At 44.5% G+C, this 20,291-nt stretch overlaps 1 protein-coding gene across 1 annotated transcript; it reads right to left on the bottom strand.

The window, feature by feature from the left end:
• Nucleotides 1–1,278: 1,278 nt before the first annotated feature.
• plcd3a (phospholipase C, delta 3a) lies at nucleotides 1,279–20,291 on the bottom strand. The gene is made up of 15 exons (XM_070981757.1): nucleotides 19,904–20,291; nucleotides 12,636–12,800; nucleotides 8,654–8,882; nucleotides 7,053–7,182; nucleotides 6,372–6,597; nucleotides 5,545–5,746; nucleotides 5,300–5,444; nucleotides 4,954–5,106; nucleotides 4,711–4,863; nucleotides 4,463–4,613; nucleotides 4,199–4,315; nucleotides 3,768–3,946; nucleotides 3,128–3,263; nucleotides 2,669–2,818; nucleotides 1,279–2,583 (listed from the first exon to the last, which is right to left on the bottom strand). Exons 1-15 carry the CDS (start codon nucleotides 19,974–19,976, stop codon nucleotides 2,441–2,443), a joined length of 2,352 nt encoding a protein of 783 aa, XP_070837858.1. The 5' UTR covers nucleotides 19,977–20,291; the 3' UTR covers nucleotides 1,279–2,440.

Below are 20,291 nucleotides of genomic sequence, written 5' to 3'. Positions count from 1 at the left end.
TTCCTAACGCCCTGACAGAAAGTTCGAGATTTGGCTGTTTTTAATTTAACTTTAATTTAATACGCACACTGGCGCGATCAGAGCCATGTGATTGAATGAAGCCTTCTCAGGATAATTTCTCCTATCAATAACTAAATGTGCATGCATAAATAATAAAAGCAGAGTGGTGCCACTTATAGTGGTTGTAAGTTGTAATTAGAAGCGTATATGTATAATGCATTATGGGATGGAACTCAGCCCTGCAAGCCCTATACATACATACATACACACACACACACACACACACACATACATACATACATACATACATACATACATACATACATACATACATACATACATACATACATACATACATACATACATGTGTTCACATGTATGTATATATCGTTTTTTAAGTCTCAGTGATTTCATTAGAGTTGGGCTTTGTGGTTTTTAGAAAAATGTTTGTCAAACGATTAAATTGTGCTTTTGGGGGGGACTATTTGTGCATCATATCTGTGGATATGATGCACTGATAAGCATGTATAGCAGCAGGACAGTGTATTTTGGACAGACTCAAAATAAACCACAGTACTCATGTTCACTGCAGTGAAGGAACATGTCACCCAGTGCAACAGCTCTGCTTATTGATGTGTTTTTAATAGTTTTTGCGTAACAGTGGAGGTCTGTGGCACAGAGGACAGACAGAAACATACAGACTAGAAGAACTTCTCCTTAAATAAGAACAAATTTTTGGTTGCTGCAAAACAGTTTGATCACTAACACCAGCCAACACAAATGAGCTCTAATTAACATTTTGCCACTGCTATCCAATGCATCTGTAAATGATTCATTGACCTTTAATAAAGCCAATATTTACAACTTAGAAACTAAAGATATCACACACGCTGGGAGCAGTGCGAGCTTCAATCCAAGTCCGTCAAAAGCAGATTCACTTTCAAATAAAGAGCATTTCATCTATGATGAAAGCAAGCTGGCTGAAAACATTTGGTGTACTGCAACATGCTCTAATTTTATTACAAAGTGGTGCCAGCTTTGTTACAAATAGCCTCCTGCATTATTTTGGCCTCGGCCCACATGCAGCTCACCTCTCTGGAGCTCCTGCTGCTTGCAAATGGTTTAGCTGTTCAGAAGGCAAACAAGTGTTAAATGCAAACCAAATGTGGACATATTCCTCCATATTGCATCCCTGTGCAACCCCCACCCCCCTGAATACACACACACATACGAAGCCTCTCTTTCACGTGATCACATATGCAAAAACAAACACAAAAAGGTCTCACACAGCGATGTATTATTAGTGCTTTTATGAAAACAGCATTTTCTCTTGCACGCATACATTAATACCAAGTGCCATTCAAACAACAGAGACTAAAAGCTTTAAAACTGCAAAGTCATTCTTCACTCACCAAATGCTCGTAAAGCTCATCCTGATCATATATACTGTAATTACAGTAATCCATGTGTAGCACCTTTCATTACTGCACCATTTTATTATCAGGGAACATCCTTATAAGAGCATTAAACAAGTCGCTGCAGCCTACAGTAATTGCTGGTTGTTTTAGATTGTTATAATTAATGTTTAACCACAGTTTTATAGAGTTGAATGTAAGGACAAGAACAATTTGAGTGACTGCACGCGGAGGCAAATACAATTGAAATGCTTAAGAACATAAGTAAACATCTATCTCTTAGTTAACACTGTTTATATGTCAAGTTTGTTGGTAAATCGTGGAAATGCATTGTCATTTGCCTCAGAAAATAAAATCTTTCTCAAGAGAGAAATTAAAAGTGCCAAGTATCTGGAGGATCAGGTAAGACGAACTGAACGAACGTTTCCTTTTGTTCAACCTTCACAACGATCTGTGAAACATTATTACATCTGTTTTGCATCACAATTAATGCTGAAGCAATCATTTATAAAATAATAATTAGCATTTTTTAATCACTGCTTAGATTCCTACTCATACCACTAATGACAAAGCCTTACAAAGTAAGTAAGTTTTCTTTAAGTGTAAGCCAAATACTGAAGTGTAAAAACAGATTAAGGAATAATCTACATATTAACAACGTTAAGATTCATTTTGTAACCAATCTACCATCAGTGTGTTCCAGGAACCACAATCCTCAGTGCCCTGTTTCCAGAGCACTCAGCACTGACAAGAGCAAACACTCCCACAGTGGATCATGGATTCATTATCCAGCCCGAGGCAATTCATTTGCTAAGAGCCAGCGTGCTTCTTCATCTCTGATAAACGACATCTTTCTTCCTGTGTTGGGAAGTGGCTCATTGTAAATTGGACCACTTGAGGTCTGGATTGGGAGACTGGCTGGCAGCAGCAGTCTCTCTCTCTCTCTCTGTCCTCACACTCAGAGCTCCTTCTCCAAAGCCCTTTGTTGTCAGAAAAGGCAGCTTTCGGTCTAGTTCAGATGCACGTCATGCTTTGCGTTTGGCGGCGGCCATACGCTCGGACACGGTTTTGATGGGGGCTCCTCTGCGGGTCACTTTGACGTGGATGAAGAGTGTGGCGGGGGACAGGCTGGAACCATCTGCCTTCAATAAATGGACATGTCGATAGCCTGAGAAGACACATTACAGACATTACAAACGAAATGCACAGTGGGGACTGCTCTGTGATATGTGCAGGGGGGTCTTTATGAGCACCTGTCCGTAGGCTTGTGAAGGGTATGGTGAACTGCCCCACAAAGTCGTTCTTGGCAGTGTGATCGTGGTCCTCCACCACAAACCGCACCAGGGCCAGCTCAGGGACCTGCAGCTGGAAGCTCAGGGTGCAGTCCCATCGTGGGTTAAAGCCTGTAGGGGGCGCCCAAGAGCTGTAAATACATCATCCAGTCCTGCACCTTTCAAACACACTAATCATGGCGTTGGGCAGGAAAGGCTCCAACAAAAACATGTCAAAGATGTGTGCTGCTCAGTGCAGCCGCCTGCATTTATATCACTACAAAATAAGACAATGACGAAACAGCTTTAACATCATTTTACAGCAATAACAGGGTTAAAAATACAGCATTAGCTCTCTGTTTGAAATAGTCGTACAGTTAATAACAAGGTTGAAGCTTTATCTTCAAAGCTTTACAGCAAATAATGAAGTCTCAGAATTACCATTGTTGTCAATGCGCTGTGTTTTGTCTCTTGCATTATCAATAGCCACCCCATGAATTTCCACCCACACTTGTGGGTCCACAATGGAGCTAGCCTTCTCTGTGTTGATTTTTGGCAGCTGCTGTGCACTTATTATCTGAAAAGCAAAAAGAAATCAGTCAGTTTTCAGATCAAAGTCTGACTGGTAATCTATTCTATTCAGATCAAGTCACATCAGTTTTATTTGTACAGTCAAATCACACATGTGCCTCAAAGGGCTTCACAATCTGTGCAGAATATGACGGCCTCTGTCTTTACGACCTCATTTTACATCAGGAAACTTAAAAAGAAAAAGCTTTAATCGGAAGAAATCTCAGAGGAGCAACAGAGGGGGCAAGACAGGCATGCAATAGATGTATGTGCAGAAAAACAGAAACAGCAATGATAAAATGAGACTATGGAGAAGCAAAAAGACGATACAAGGTAAATAAAGCATAAACACATACGAGGAGTAGCGATATAAATAATCAAGAACGTCTAAAAACAGTGTCAGGAGACGACATGCTCTCACATGTCATCAAATTATGAGTCATTTTAGATGGATTTGAGTCAACCAATCAGAATTTGCTGTAACACTGTTACTCAATATGTTACCGCTCACCCGTATAGTCAGCTGGGTGGGGACGTGACCGGGGCCTCCTCCCGTGTTCTCCGGGTTAAAGTTGGACGTGAGGCTGCACAAGAAGCTCGGTTTGAGGATGTATCCACAGCGGCCATTGGCGAGGAAGCGACCCTGGTTCAGGTCCATCTGCTCCCCGGGTGTCTGGAAGTTCAGAGCCACTGCAGCAGCACAGAGAAAAGAGTCAGTAACACACACGTGCCAACGGAAAACGTTTCAGCGAACGCTGAATTACAGTCTATGAATCAGTAAAAGCGGCAAGTGCAATATGTTGTGGTGCAGCACCAATTTGCAGAAATGCGAGTCAGTGTAAGATTTCCTTGGCACTCACTGACCACATAATGTTTTCAAATGAATTGCCTTAATTTGCTGCTGTCAGAACAGCATCCTAGCTTCTAGTCTGGAGCACTAACCCATCTGGCAGCCGCAGTTCCACATTTCCTGAGGATCATAGTTGGATGATTGGAGGCGCTGGCCGGAGGGATAGATCCGGCTCAGCTGCCTGCTGTTGTGTCTCACAAAAAGCTTTCCTGCAAATGAAAAGATAGAAAACCACATGCCATGATACACAGGAGGCTGATTATATTTTCTGTAGAATCAGCTGCAGCAAAGCAATGTCACAAAATCTTTTTCTTTCTCTCTGTCGTGACAAGATGCAATCATTTCCGCTGTTGTACCGGCGTCTTTGATGAGCCTGAGGGCCTCGCTCTCAGAGAAGGAGGACATTTCGTTGGGAAGTTTTTCAGGTACATTTTCAAACCCACGGAAGGCGACGCTTCTGCAGTACACCACCAGCTCCGACAGTTCGGGGCTCAGTTTAGAACAGACCTGGGAGGGACAGGGGACATAAAAGAATTGGTCGATTACATACAAAGTTCACTTTGGCAGCATTATCAGGTTTAATGACAGCCCTTCCTGAGCTGACCTTTGCGGGATCCTTCTTGGGCGTGTTCTTAGTGCTGCTTGCTAATTCATCATCAGAGCTTGAGGAGAAGCTGGCATAGCTGCCATTCTTACCAAGCTGGCCCAGATAAGGAATATGCTTCTTCCCTTTTACCAGAATACGCCCCTTCAGCTCCTGCGACGAAGGTAATTGTAACAAATTACTTCATTAGAAGAGCAGACAGGCAGAGTCTTTGCAAAAAGGACGCAGCTGTGTGTGCTGTACCTCAGGAGAAGGCAGGTCCTCCAGTGGCTGGGAACTGAGGGGCTTGGTGAGAAGCTTGCTGCCCAGGATGGTGCGGAGGTGGCGGGCCATGACAACCTGCTGCTCCACAGAACAATGGTTCTCCAAGGACAGGATTAGAGGGTACGGGGACGCCTGCAGGGAGGGACACAGGAAAACTTGAACGCCAAAGCCATTAAAATGCAATTAGATCACATAGTAGCTGCAACACACTGCAGTGCTGTAGAATTTTAAATACCACAAGGCTGCCTCACGTGTGCAGGAAGTGCATCTGGATTTATTCACTGACCATTTACATTTTTTACTCGTTAGCAGTGAAGAGGATCACCTTGAAGGCATACTGGGCGATGGTTTCAATGACCACCTTAAAAGGCACTTTGGAGGTGAGAGTGTGGCCGTGGTAGATGACAGGTTCACCTTTATCTCCGTCCCAGCAGTCCAGCTCCACACAGCGGCAGCCCTGATTCAGAGCCCTGTCAGGGAGAGACATGCTTAATCTTCCACCACAGGACAATCTCAGCGGGTGACAGCAGATTAAGAAACTCTCAGTAGCTGCTCGATGGGTCTGAATACCTGATGTACGGCTCAGTGCTGCTGGCGCTGGTAACTTGGTCCTTGGTAAGGTAAGTGTTGTGCGACGAGGAAATGAAGTAGTGGGACAGAGGGCGGCTCATGTCCTGGTGGACTCTGGCGTGGTCAGGGTTAAACACATCGTTCTCCAGGGACAGCATGTACATGGTAAAACCATTCTGCGTCATCAACTGGTTCTTCTGAGCTGTAAAAGACGCCAAAGTGTTTCCATCGAGTTGGTTCATCAGCAAAGCCGTGAAGGTTTAAAGAACATATATTAACACCAAAAGACACGGGAGACAAGCCAGGGTCAGGGTGTCCTCCTCTGGCAGGGACTGAGCTTGACAGTCTGGGGGAGAGCAATCTTGACTTCTTTTATTAATTCTAGTAACACCATCAATTTTAAGCTGTCATTGAGCTGTTTCTTCACTTGGCAGTCAAACAGTGTTGAAATCACTGCACTCGATCGATGTCTCACAGTGCATGTTTAAAAAAACACCTTTTTGTTGCATAGTTTTAGTTTTTTATGTCATATCCTACATATGAATTCAGATAGTTGTTGTTTTTTTTTTTCATTTGCTGTAGGTAGAGGGAAGAAACAAGCCCCTTTAGGCCTTTTCTTTCTCTTGAAACTCTCATGAACATAACGTATCTGAACATGTCATTGTCAGCTCTGCTATGGTGGCTATTACTGCTCATGCTAACTGCTCGGTTCTTCCTTAAAACAAACCCACTCTCACTGCAGGAAACACAAGTGAATCATCATAATTTCACCACAGTCTTTAGAAAAGCAAATCCTAAAGCCTCTAATGAGTGCTTTCGGGACCCACCCCAGTCATTGAGCTCATAGGTGAGTATGAGTTTCTGAGCATGATTCAATGAAGCGTCTTCTCCTTGGTCTCCCAGGAAGTCTCGCAGCTCAGCGGTGGCGAGCACACAGCCGTTACTGGAGTAGTGCCTGAACACGGCATCCAGCTCAGGCCGTCGCAGCAGCTCCCTGCAGAACTCCTCAATCTCTATGTGATCCAGACGACCGTCACCGGATCGGTCACACCTCTGGGATGTTTACAAAACACAAACAATCAAACACACGCTGAGAAACACAGACACGTATCAAACATGCATGCTTTTACTTTGGGAGTGCTTCGAACTCCCCGTGGGGAAAGCATCTCTGTGATAATTCCACCCAGCTGTGCAAATGTACATTAAAAATATAGTTCTCTGAGGAGGGTCAGGGCTGTAAGAAGCATCGGCAAGGAGCGTAAAAAACAATTCAGCTGTAATAGAGAGCTGAGTGACACAGCAGGCAGTGTAATCCCCCACAATAAAGAAATAACTGGCTCTTGATTTGTTGTGGGAGGGGATAAAAATGTGGAGGGGTGGGGGTGGGGGGCTGGTGGTTGGCTTGCAAATGACTTGGTAATGGACCACAGACTCTGGGCCTCACAGTAAACTGAGGATGTTTTCCAGGAGCTGCAAAACGCACATAATATACATAAGAGGAGCCTGACCTTGAATAAAGAGCGGGCGTAATGCTCACTCAGGTCAATGTTGATCATCTGGAGCAGCCGTTTGACCTCGTCGTAGCTCATCTTGCCGTCCTGGTTCTGATCCGCTCGCTTCAGGTAGCCTCGGATCCAAGTTTAGCAGTTAAGGAATGAAACATACATTCATAATGTGCAGAGAAACACTGAAATCTCACACTTTAGCTGGACTATGCTTCCTGATGTGGAGTTTTTACTGAGCTCCGTTCTGTTATCAAACCACTCAGCACCTAGTGTTTCTCTGGAGGGGGGTGTTGTTTTCTTTGGACCCACCCAAGGTCTTTTTCTTTCCTTCCTTGACCACTTGAGAGGGTTTTGTTCACAATGTTAATACAACACACTCGCCCATAAGTAAACACAAAGAGTTACTGGCTGCTGTAATCACACGAGAAGTGATCCTTTGATTGTGCAGCTTCAATGTGAAAGTCCTCATTCAGGACCCTTCGACCTCCAGCTGTCACTTAGAGCTACGCTAAGAAGCTAAAAAACACAGATGATATGGTCAGATGCTTTCCACAGTTTATTCTCTCCACTTGCAGGCGTTTATGCACAAACACTCAGCTGCCAGTTTATTAAAGCTAATGCAGTCTGATGCAGCGGCCCTGCAGTCGATGCCACCTTCATGAAGGTTATATTCACCTATTGATGCTGTTTAGAGAGATGTTGGTTCAACTTTATGATAATTCTGGAGGATGTAGTCAGTGGTTGTGTTATACAGAGAGGTGTTTCTGGTATTAGCCTACCCTCACTGATATGAATGGGATGGACAAAATGATGTATAGCTGTCATTCTAACGCAACTACACCTTTCTAAAACAGTCTGAGCAGAAACTGAACATAAAGACTTCATGAGAGCAGGATTTAATGCAGGGCTGTGCATGTGTGCCTAATAAACTGGCAACTGAGTGTTTTGTGTGAGACAGCAACTTCTGCTGAAGCCAGCACTGTTTAACACTGCGACCTGTTAGATCAATTCAGCTGCTGCCTCTCAAAACCTCTCATCAATAAATCAAATGATAGACACATTAACACGCTCTCTATTTTGGATCTGACGCTTGTTTCCATGCGAGCAGAACACAATTATTCTAAGTCCCTTTGTAGCGTAACTGCATAAAAGAGTCGATAGCAACAGGAGACTTATTTTAGTTCGTTGTCACCTGCCTGTAACACGGGAAGCCCACGCCATTAAAGATAATGATCACCCAGGCTACTGAGAGTCTACAGCAACAGGATAAATAGATGACAGGAAAGCACAAACAAGATAATTACCCTGCTGATTTACACGTTCACAAAACTAAAAATGTATCAACAGAGGATGAGGGGGTGATAAACAGAAGAAGAAGCAGAGAGCTGAGGTTATAGACTACCTGAGAGCTACACTCATATGAGCCTCTGACTATGAGGGATTGAAATGAGCAGACTGTATTCGGGCAGGGCTTTTTTAACTGGTCATTCCTGCTCGTCTTAGCTATGCTGAGAATGTGGGACGGCACATGAGAAAGCCGCCGTAGCAGCGCTGCCTCGGCCACGCTGCATTTATTCAAGCATGCTGGAAATAAGGCAGGATATTGATCCAGTTTTTCCTTCTGAGTCATGCTGGCCACGTGCTCCTTCAGAGCGCGGAGCCCTCGCACCCAGCGCTGGGCTTCATCCTCGCAGGGGCACACCAGGTCCAGGCTCTTCCTGGTTCCCCTGAAGACCACCGTGAAGCACTGTTTCTCTCGCATCGACCCGGACAGACGCCTCAGCGCCTCCGACTGGCAGCCCTCACGCACGCACTCCACTTCTGTCACTGCGACTGGGAGAGGAGAAGAAGAGTTCAGACCCGTGGGGTGCTTGTGTTGTCGAGAAGCAGCTAAAGGTCAAAAGTCGTGTGTTTTTAGGGATTCATGTGCGCCAACAGAGAGATAATGCAGCGTGATTGTAAAACATAAGATGCACTTTATGGCTCTTAGTAGCACACAGACATGTGTGGCATGTGTATAAAATGCTGGACCTTGGGTTTGTGCTCTCTCTCCACTGACAGTCAAAGAGCAAAGCCCTCTTAATGTGTTTTATAGCAGCCACTATCTGACTGCAGCGGCTAATTTGAAGGGTTGGTTTATGGGATATGTAATAAAACCAGAATAAAAAGTCTACAGCCACGCCTGCACATCGCCGTGCTAACATGCTCACAGTGATAATGCTAACTGTAGTTGTTAAACAGGTATGATGTCTGGCATCTAAGTTGTTAGCATGCTAACACTAATTAGCATGCGTTTAGTCACAAAGAAAGGCAAAGCTGCAATGATCAGTCACTTAGCTCATGCAAAGAATATTAACAATATGAAAAGCTGGGGGATCACCAACATAGCTAAGACTCATTTTAATGAAGTTTTTAATTTTTTTCTCATGTTTCAGTGTCCTCACAGTCACCAGACAGATGTTATCTTTTATGCTTTTGCAAAGAAAAAGTCCCTCTTTGGTTGAACAAAGCAAACATAGATTTGCCCTTGAGTAGGGGTTTTTATCTCTGTGATTTCCTCTGAGGAGAAACAGGCCAAAAAGGCTGATTTACAACTTAACGTGATTTGTTTAGCTTGCATCTGCAGAGCCCCGGTGAGTCCGGGCGACACCGGGACAGACAGCCAAACACAAACACACTGGCTACCAGCTAATCCGTACACAACAACTTTGCTCAGCACAGGAGCTCGTCTATTTCTGCTCCAGGATGCCTGCAGCGTGGTGATCACTCAGTTGGGTAATAAGCAGTGTCTGCCCTGACAATAGCCTCATTCTTTCAGTGAAGGCCATAAAGCCTCTGCCATCCACCTCTTCAAAATTACTCCACATTCCTCCTTTGTGGTTCTCCCAGAGACATGGTAAAAGTGACATGTATGTGTGTGTGTGTGTGTGTGTGTGTGTGTGTGTGTGTGTGTGTGTGTGTGTGTGTGAGGTTTAGAAAGGGCCAGCAGAGGTGTGAAGCATTGTACTCAATGCCAAGTGCTCTTGAGCAGAAGACACAGCACTGGGCTGCAGGCGTCAGATCGCACTGGACCTGGAGAAGCGTCTGGAGTTCGGAAAAAGAAGAACCAAGCCAAGCCTTCACCCTGGATTCACACACACACACACACACACACACACACACACACACACACACACACACACACACACACACACACACACACACACACACACAGACAGATATGGTCCTCAGCAGCCTGCCAGTGTGGCATTATCAGTATCTGCCTTCACACTACTTGTTGTCATCATTGGGAGGAGTGTTATCCGCTGCAACTCGACCACCCTGCGTCTATTTCTGGCACGGCTGCAGCACAATCAAGACGGCCTTCACCACCCGCTGACCCGCTCCGCGAGGCTAGCATGGGTTAGCATCAAACTGCATTCCTACATCAGCACAGAGGAGAGGCGGGAGAGCGAAAGGTCAAGCAACGAGGAAGAAAATAAAGGAGGGCCAGAGAGATTGAGCTCATATACGTCAGCTGACACCTTTCCACCTTCACTGCAGCTCCCAGAACATTTTCACTCCGAGAGAAGAATTTGCTCCAAGAAACCGAAGTATAAAGAAACCTCAAGATTAAAGAAATGTCCCACACCTTGACTTTCTCCACAGGGTCGAATCTCTTTTGTTTAAATAACTTTTCTGGACAAAAATGGAAAAGACGAGGCAGCTGAAACTGCTCTGCTGAGGTTAAAAGAGCTGATGTTGTCCTTTAAAAACCGCCATCTTCTCTGAATTTGTAATATTTTTATGATCAACACCACAGACTGACGTAAAATCTCCGTCTTCCTGTTATCGACTCCGAGATGCTGCGATCGGGAGATATGTGTCCTACATACTGACAAGAAAGCATGCATGTCTGGACACAACACTCCAGTATTAATAGATGGCTGGAAGTTTAAAACAATGGATGCATTATGGGTATAAAGTTCTCCTTTCCTTCCTTATTACTTCCTTACCGAGAGTAACTTTTATCTCCCTCAGGCATGACGCCTTAAATACTCAAGGAGAGAGAATATCAAGTTACCAGATAAAGCACTGACAATCAAAACGATGATTTACTTTTACAAAGTGGCATTTAAAGAGGTTATAAATTTAATCTGGGAAATCTAATCTTGTTTCTCACCTTCTAAATCACCTCCTGGAGATTGTATGCTAATCAGGAAGCTAGCAGGCTGAGACTTGAATGTGCAGGAGTGGGAAAAGCCTTTTAATGTACGACTGCGAGCCTGAACATTGCAAGCGAATTTGCATTTAACACTGGACTTGCCAGGCTGAGGTCGTTTTTGCTTCTGTTTCCTGTTATCTGCTGTGCTACAAATCATTAAACTCACTTCTGTTTTTGTTTCGCTTTGTTTCCCCTTTTTCTTTCCTAGCAAAGGTCACTGCTAACTCCCAATCCTGGCCAGGAAAAAAAGGCTTCTTCTGATAAACATGGATCTTCAAAGGATCTTCACTCGTAGATCCACCTTCATACAGGCTCCTCAATCCACCAGCAGGTCGATGTTTCAAGGGTCAGACCACCCAAATTACAAAATAATCTCAACTTCCCGCATCTATTAAGATCATTTTAATTTTAACCTGGACACACTTGTGCCACAGTGCAGTCTGGAATATTCCTGTAGCTGTTTTGCCCTGGATCTTGCCTCTCAGGCTGCCTATCTTCTTGGTGGACATAAGTTCCCAAACTCCTCTGCTATTTGGGATAAATAACATAACAATATTCATCAATTCATGCAAATGAAGAACATTGCTTGTAAAAAACTTTTTTATCGCTGTTGCACAACCTCTGACTTCATTGTGCTCCACATCCTACGCCTTTGAGATTAATTATTGAATCCCCACAATTAATCTAGTCCAATCAGATAAGGAGTGCACTTTCACACGTTGTGTGAACTGATCTGGACGTCATGCAACAAGCAAAGCGAGCCAGCACGCCATACCCACCTCTTTATAAGTCTCGCAGAATTGGTTCATAAATTCCACCTGATTATTGTTTAGCCAGGTTGCAAATGTCATAATTAGTCTCCTCACTCACCAAATAAAACAAACACTTTAACAAGGCAAAGTAGATGAGAGGGCATGAGATAGAGCCGAGATAAAACAGTTCAACAACCCTGAACAATAAGCTGGCTGCATGAGTCACATCCCAGTCCGTGCTGGCGGAGGGTGCTGGTTTGTTTCTGCACGGCTCCCCTGCAGAGAAGTTTCCCTCTGGGCGAAGCTCTTTCCTAATCTGATATTGTTTAAGTTTCCCCTCTTTTCACCCGAGAAGACCAACTCCTGTTCACGAGCAATCTCCCTGTCAGAGCTCCCTTTTCTCCCAAACCCTTTTCCACTTGGTCCGTTGCCTCTTTTCCACCTTAAACCCTCCCTCCTGATGATTAGTGTCCTCAAGCCAGCCCGCACACACACGCACACACACACACACACACACACACACACACACACACACACACACACACACACACACACACACACACACACACACACACACACACACACACTCTGCTCTCCCTGATCATTAAGCCAAGTCTCAGCAGTACCCACATGTCTGCCGGGCTTTGGCTTTGCGGGAGCTCTTGGTGGACTCGCACCACACGGTGAGGCCGTCCTCCAGCAGCCGCAGGTTTCGGCTCTTCTGCCACCTCGAGGAGCGAACCTTCACCATGTTGGAGCCCTGCATCATCGCGCGCACGTCCTCGTTGTCCAGCCCTGGAGCACACACACACACAAACGCACAGGAGACAAAATGGCAAGTTTTAATGCAAAAATAAACGGTGATTCGGCTTGACGCTGAGTCACGGCGCCATCAGCGAGTTGAGTTTCATTTGGTTTCATGCTGTTTTATTGTGACAACACACAGGTTTAATGTAATGAGTCTAACGAGGTTCAGCAGAAGTTCATCCTGTCTGTTCACCCGCCCATTCTCCCCGACTATATATCGATAATCCCATAAAAAGATGATTTCTACAATGAATTTCCCATTACTATTATTATTATCATTATATTGTAGCTGATTTTTTGCATGCTAACATGCTCACAGTGACAATGCTAATGTAGATGTTGAGCAAGTAAAATGTTTACCTAGCATGTTAACATTTGCTAACTAGCGCTAAATACAATGTAAGGCTGATGGGAATGTACTAGTTTTTCAGGTATTTTTGTCATTAACCAAAGATCTGGAGACATTAAAATCTTGACTTTATGATGTAGAAAAGTCAGTAAAATTCATCCTCTGGGCACCATGAACATTTTATCCAACACTTCAGACCACCAGCGTGGAGCAATGCTGGGCGTATGGCTAAAAAAATTGCACACAAAGTATAATTTTGTTAAAAGTACCACAAAGTACAGGAATTATCCGCCTTGTTTAAGTGCCTCTTGACCTAAATTGGTTTTGTTTTTCATTTCTAAGAGCTAGCAGTGGGTTTTTCACTGAAAACAGAGCTGACCTTGTTGTATTTCTCAACTCACCCTCACAAATTCAGTCAACACTTTTCTGCTTATACCCTAAACCAGTCTGTGTTTTATATACAAACCTTACTGGCCATACAGGAGGTTCAAGGATTGTCCTGAAACGACACTTTAAGTTTTAAAAAATAATGTTTCCCTGAGCATTTTCTTCCAGTCTAGACTTTCCTCTAAAAATGAACACCATACTTCAAGTTCAAAACAAAGCGATGAGACGCTGAGACATGAATCACTCATGATAATTTGAAGATTTATTTCTCTCTTGGGGGCAGGAGCAGGCCAACAGGCAGCAGGAGAGCAGTTACAGTATGGAAAGTTTCACAGTGTTTGCCTGGTTCATTCTGCCTGCTGTGGAAATGTAATCAAGAAGCTAAAACAAATACAGAGCCGCAGAGCAGATCAGTGTTTGTTGTGAAGGGATCGGGGCAGAGGAGGAAAAAAAGATGGCAGCAGAAAGGGATCAATATGGTGAATATAGAAGCTTTAAGCTGAGGGCTCACGGTGAGTTAAAGTCCAGTTGTGTTATTGGCGAAACACAAAGCAAACTACTACGTTGCATTTGGTGCATGCGCAGTCTTGTAAAAATAAGTTTCACGATCAATCACAAAGCCGACGGCTGGAACAAGAAAGAATTCTTTTTAATTTACGAGTATATTTTTACATAAGCTGGTTTGGATTAAATGGGGTTGAAGTGGAGCGCTCTGAAGACGTCCCGCTGCCCTTTTGACAAATTTAAATGATTAATCCAAACGAAAAACAACGGCCAAAATAATCAATAATGGACGGATCTGTCAGCTGCAGCTCCAGCCTGAAGATAAGGATGGTTTTGGACTGCGGGGTTGAAGTTGAAAGGACGTGCGGACAGTGTTGAAACAGTGACTCTCAGTGCAAAAGTTCAAACATGACAGACTCACAGACGACTGGGGGGAGATCCAGTGCTGTGAGTGGATGTTTTTGCATGCGTCAAATATAAAACTGCACAGAATCAACTTCATTATTTGTGAATATTTCTACAATTGTTTCTTTTGTGGTGTTTTGTCCTTCAAATTGTGTATGAATTGAAGTAGCTGTTTCTTATTTTGCACTTAATTTGAATACATTTTAAGTTCTTTGGGCCAAATTTACTGATAAATATTGGTCAGTTTCTTCGAACAACTGGTGTGAAAATCTTCAGACGTTCAGGCTCAAAACTGGTTTGCAGGTTCTGCTTAATGCAAATTAACATTCTGTAAAACAGGAGCAAAACAAAATGTTAAGAACCTGGTTACAGCAAACTGCTTTGCAACTTATTATGGCAAAATAAAGCAGCTCCAGCTTTACAGTGCAGCAGCTCAAGGACATGCAGCTACGCCTCATTGCTTCTTTTGCTGGGATGAATGGGACCTCTCACTGAGCTCTTTTCTCTTTCACGGCTATTCAAAAGAGACGTCTAAACAAACTCTCGCTCTTGTCAAATTATTCTTCATGGCTTGGTCTCTTCTGCTCAGCCCTAAAGATTTGTCCAGACACAGTTGGCATTCTTTCTCTTTTCTTTAAATCACAGTCCTCATACTGTCAGAGCCAAATGGCTGAAGCTCCTCAGAGGGCCCCCAAAGGCTGCTCCGGGCCCCCCTCCCCGCCTAGAAACAAACTGGAGCTGAGGATTCTTCCCCATCAGGGTCGAATACAAAGAAATCCCCCCACCAGCCCTCCATCCATAACAGGCCTGTTTTTCCAAGCTGTTACCACATGCAAGGCATTCCCACAAGCAGAGCACATGGAGCTGATTAAATGCAGGTCACTGACCACGCTAAGCTGCCCAAACAGCCTTAACTGTGTTCTGTCTCAGCCCACTGCTTCACCTTTTATTACTGGCTCTCCAACCTTAAACACATTCCTGCAGTCCAACCGGCATCGCTTTAATATCTCACCGCAACAGAACAAGCGAGCACAAGTCTGCGAGTGTTTGCCAATCCACAGTTCACAACGCACCTTCACATTCTGATACACCGAACGCCTTTTCACAAGGGCGTGAGCGGAGGGACGGGCATGACTCTTCAGGCTCCACAGCTGAATCGTGTTTTCTTTTCGTCACCTCCTGCTGAAAATCTGGTTGACATCCACTTCATCAAGTGGTCAAAGGCCTGCAATGGTAACTGGCTAGCAACCGTGCTGATGTTATTCTAATGAAAGCACAGAAGAAGAAGTAGAGAAGCAACAGAAGAGGCCATGTTGGAGAGGAAAGAAAGTTAGAACAAGGCCAGTTTGCAATCATGCCAGCTGCTCTGTGGAGCTGTACCTGGGCACAGCAGTGCTTGGCGCTAAATGCTAACGTCACTGTGCTAACACACAATGACAACCTATGATTTGTATCATGTTTAGCATCTTAGATTAGCTCAATAGCATGCTAACATTTAAGTAGTGCTGAACACAACAGGCAGGCGATGCTGAGGGGAATGTGATCAGTTTTATTTGGTCAAAAACCAAAGTAAGTAGAAATTTGACCTGACGGTGGCGCTAAATGAAGCGTTAGCCACACCGCCTCCATGTCTTTGCACCACAGTGTTTTGAGATACCTGCTAACTTCAGCGTGCTATTGTTCCTACAATAACAATGTTAATCTTTATTGTCCCTGAGGGCTGCAGTCTGCTACTTCGTTTTGCAGGTATTTGGTCAAAAACTAAAGTATTGGACAGATTACATGCTTGACCCTCATGATGATGCTACATGGAGAGCTAAGGGATCCCTTGAACGTGTATACACACTTGTTGGGACCTAAAAAGCACAAATGTGAACCTCGTGGTGGTGCTCGAGGAAATTTCATGGCCACCAAAGTGGTGGGCGGGCCGACCCATCCCTAAAAACTGTTGAATAGCAGCGCCATGTGCGAACAATTGGCTAAGAGCTGAAGAAAAACAGCGTTCTGCTGGACCAGCAGTGACAGAACAATAAACACTCAAATCAATCCCATAAGGGATATCTTCCCTGAGGGTGGATCGACGCTGGGAGCAGCGGGGCAGCCTCCAAACTGATGAGGATCAGAAAGACAGGAACCATATCAGCTGCTCAGAGATAGACTGAGTCCTCTTCACTCACATACCAGCTCCTCCTGGGACACGGTTCACGTTTCTCTCAGCATAACAACTGTCATGAAAGCCAGCTAGCCGGGATTCTACACTTACAGGAAGATCGGCAAGTCGGGGTGTTGCTGATATGATATGGGTGGAGGGTCAATTCAATTTTCTAAATTCTGTCCCACAGTCTTTCCCACGAGACGGGTCAGGCTGCAAGCAGGGCCGTCCTCTCCGCATCTCCAATTCAGTCCAGTCTTTAATGAAGTTAAAAGATGATCTGAAGAGAGCCTGAGCAAAAAACAGAGCTGCGACTCTGATCTGATCTGAGCGCAGACTCCCAAGAAAAAACATTAGAAGCAAGCAGAGCGTTATTTTGTAATGCAGAATTACTGCCAATGCTTTTTGGACAGCGCGCAGTCAAACATGAAAGCAAAGCAGCCTCTTTGTATTCGGCTGAAAATAAACAGCGTTCAGCTCTCACACTCTCTTTGTCTTTCCTAATGAGTGGCACATCATTCATTTACTCATTAATAAGCAAGAGATGACCACACAGAGAGGAACCAGCGTGCCGACAAATCAGCCAGCACACCTTTAATACTTCTCATGTAATTACATCTCTAATAACAGAATTTCACTTTCGGCTTCTTTACTATTGCTTGAAGAAATTTAAGAACACGTGTATATATCAAACAAAGACATGAGCCCTGAATCATAAACTATCCGGCTTATCTGGAGGCCAAAGATCTTTGGATTCCTCCTCCAGCTGCCGACTCCTCAGATATTCAGATCGAGGAAAGCCAGTCCCATTTTCTGCTGGACAGATGAGCAAAAAATTGGAGTCTTTGTTTGATTTTCACGTGTTTAAATTAACATTTGTCTCAGCAGGCTGGAAAGAAGACAGAATTATAATTAGACAGTACAGATTCTGTCAATGATTTATTCATCAGTGCAGCCATGAAGGTGTATAAATCTGATTTGGCTTTGCTTCCTCATTGCTTGAGATCCCACAGACCCACTGCAGCATGTGTACAAATGATATCACTACTACTAATAGTAATAAAAATAATTGCAAAATCAACATTTGTTTTTGAATGAAAAGGTTTGGCCTGTTCAGAGAAAGAGAAGGCTCGATGTGTTTTGACACAGAGCCGGTGAAAATCCATCGTATTTACCCCTGAAAGCCATCAGAACAATGGGGTTAAAGTGCTTTTCTCTATTTTTGGACTCTTTCTACTGTTGTCTGAAGATGTAAATGCAGCTGGATGTGGTTTTATATGAATTTGTGCTGTCTTGTTATTGCAGTGTGGACTGGATTTATGTGTGCATGACAGCTGAAGCTGACAGCCTGCACAGCAAATACACCGAGCCCATAGGCGCAACCTGTGAACTCATAGTCCAAACCCATAAAGTCGAGTCATGGATGTCGCCTGTGTAAATCCTGACGTATGCAGGCTAACGGTTTGTCACACACAGCTCCAGACTTAACAACACCGCAGACACCTGTCTCTGAAATCAAATCCACGACTGCTTGAAACCAACTAATCTCAGGCTCGCAGGCCACATTTGCAGCTTCATCTGTGGGAAAAGTGAACCAACAAGAAGTCCTGTGACACCGCATGACTCAAAACCTCTGAACTCACTTCGCTCCGGCCTGTAAATTAAAGAAGTGGGAGGTGTTTTCCAGCTGATGTCAGTAACCATTAAAAAGCAGCTAAGACGCGGCGGGTTGACGGCCACCTGACTGATTTATGACGGCACATGGTGGGAAGGGGTCGGGGTCGGGGTGGAGGGGGTGACCTCACTGGCTTCATTAGTGGGTATTAGCGTTACACTCAAATATAGCATTGATGGTGGTGTGTTACATTTTCAGGCACAGAGACGCAGTTTCATAATCCAGACATCAGAAATGCTTAAACACGTGTTTGCATAGTGTCAGAGTTTCAGCACAGCCTGCTGTGTCAAAAAACCACGGCCTGGATGCCTGCACGCATGCTGCTGTGGAAACATGACAAATCAGGAAATCAGTGGTCGGGAATTAAACATTTGGAGCTGGATTCTGGTTATTTGAATGCCAAAATAAACACTGGTGACATGTTAAAGAGGATCAGAAAAGGGAATCAGCTATTATTTTTATTTTTGGAAAATACTGCAAACTGTATTTTAATGTGTACTTATGAATACAGACAAATGTCCCAAATCTCAGTGCAGTATATTTCATAAACAGCTTCAGTGTTCAGCTCTTCATACCATGCTGTTAACCTGCCTTAAACCTGCCAAAGAACATGAAAAAACAAATGGATTTACACTAAATCTCCAGCTGCAAGCATAAATGGGTCAAATGGCTGGCGTAGCATCAGTGGTGGTCCTTGTTTCCAGACGCCCGGGGTCTCTGACAGGTGCTCTGTCGCTGCACAGCAGGTGTCTATTTTGGGGCGAGGTGTGACGGCGAGCTCGGGGGGGACATGTGTGATGTATCAGTGTTGGACGGACAGAGAGTAGGCTGGGATGGACGCGGTGAAGAGCCTGAATCACACCGGTGGGCCTGAGAGCATGTTCAGCTCTTCATAAACACATGATCACTTCAGCTGCGCACGCACACACACACTCTCTCTCTCTCTCACACACACACACACACACACACACACACACACACACACACACACACACACACACACACACACACACACACACACACACACACACACACACACACTCCGTTTCAGCTGCATTTGATGTCAGTGAGCTGTCATTATCTGCTTAGTAACTCTGTCAATCTAAATAAAAACTATTAGGCAGCTGTCTTACTCTAATAAAATGACTTGATTTTTGAACTTGGGGTAAAATTGGACAACTAGGTCACGAGCACAGAGCCGGACTGTAAATATAGTGCTGAATGCTCCTTCACTACGTCAGTATTCAGCAGGGAGAGTAAGTAAATCTGTCAGCTATTTAAAAGGGATGCGAGTATCACAACACCAGCACTTCAGCAACTATTACAGCAAAGGTGTCAAAAACACAAAACATATAAAATGGAAAGATAAAACACAGCAGATGCTCTAACACTCTGCCACCCAGCTGAAATGTTCTGAGAATAATTGAACATGATAGGAATGACTAAAATCATTGCAGATAAGGTCTCAAGAATGTCCTGGCGTCGGGACAGAAATACCAGAGATATCTTCACTACAAAGCGACACAGGCACACATTTAAGCCCTCACACTGACATTATGGTGTTTCCATCTCAGGCTGGAGCAGACAGCTCACTTTCTGGCTGGTGTGGAGGTCCTTACCGATCCTCCTGCTGGGGTCCATCGTCCTCTCCTCTCTGGGACTGCTGGCCGGTGACTTGGCGCTTCCTAACATTACCACAACTTCTGGAAACTCCTGCGAAAGTGACTGCAGCCTATGACTTAATGCTCTTGCTCGTTAAGTGTGTGTAGTAGAAAGTCTGGGGGCGCAGGTGTCTCCCCGCAAGCGCAGAGTTGTGCTGCCCCAGAAAGGCCCCCGAGCAGAGAGAGAGAGAGAGAGAGGCAGCCGAGTGCAACAGTTATTCCTTTTCCACATGTTAAAAAGTCCCTCCCCGGCGCTGCTCTCCATGCCTGTGCGTAATATGACTCCAAACAAGGCGCGCGCTTTTACGCACTCGCCTCCTCCTCTTCCTCCAGTCCCAGCCAAAAC

Source organism: Chaetodon trifascialis, chromosome 15, assembly GCF_039877785.1.
Source record: "Chaetodon trifascialis isolate fChaTrf1 chromosome 15, fChaTrf1.hap1, whole genome shotgun sequence".
NCBI lineage: Eukaryota > Metazoa > Chordata > Actinopteri > Chaetodontiformes > Chaetodontidae > Chaetodon > Chaetodon trifascialis.
This window is presented reverse-complemented; position numbering and strand designations above follow the sequence as displayed.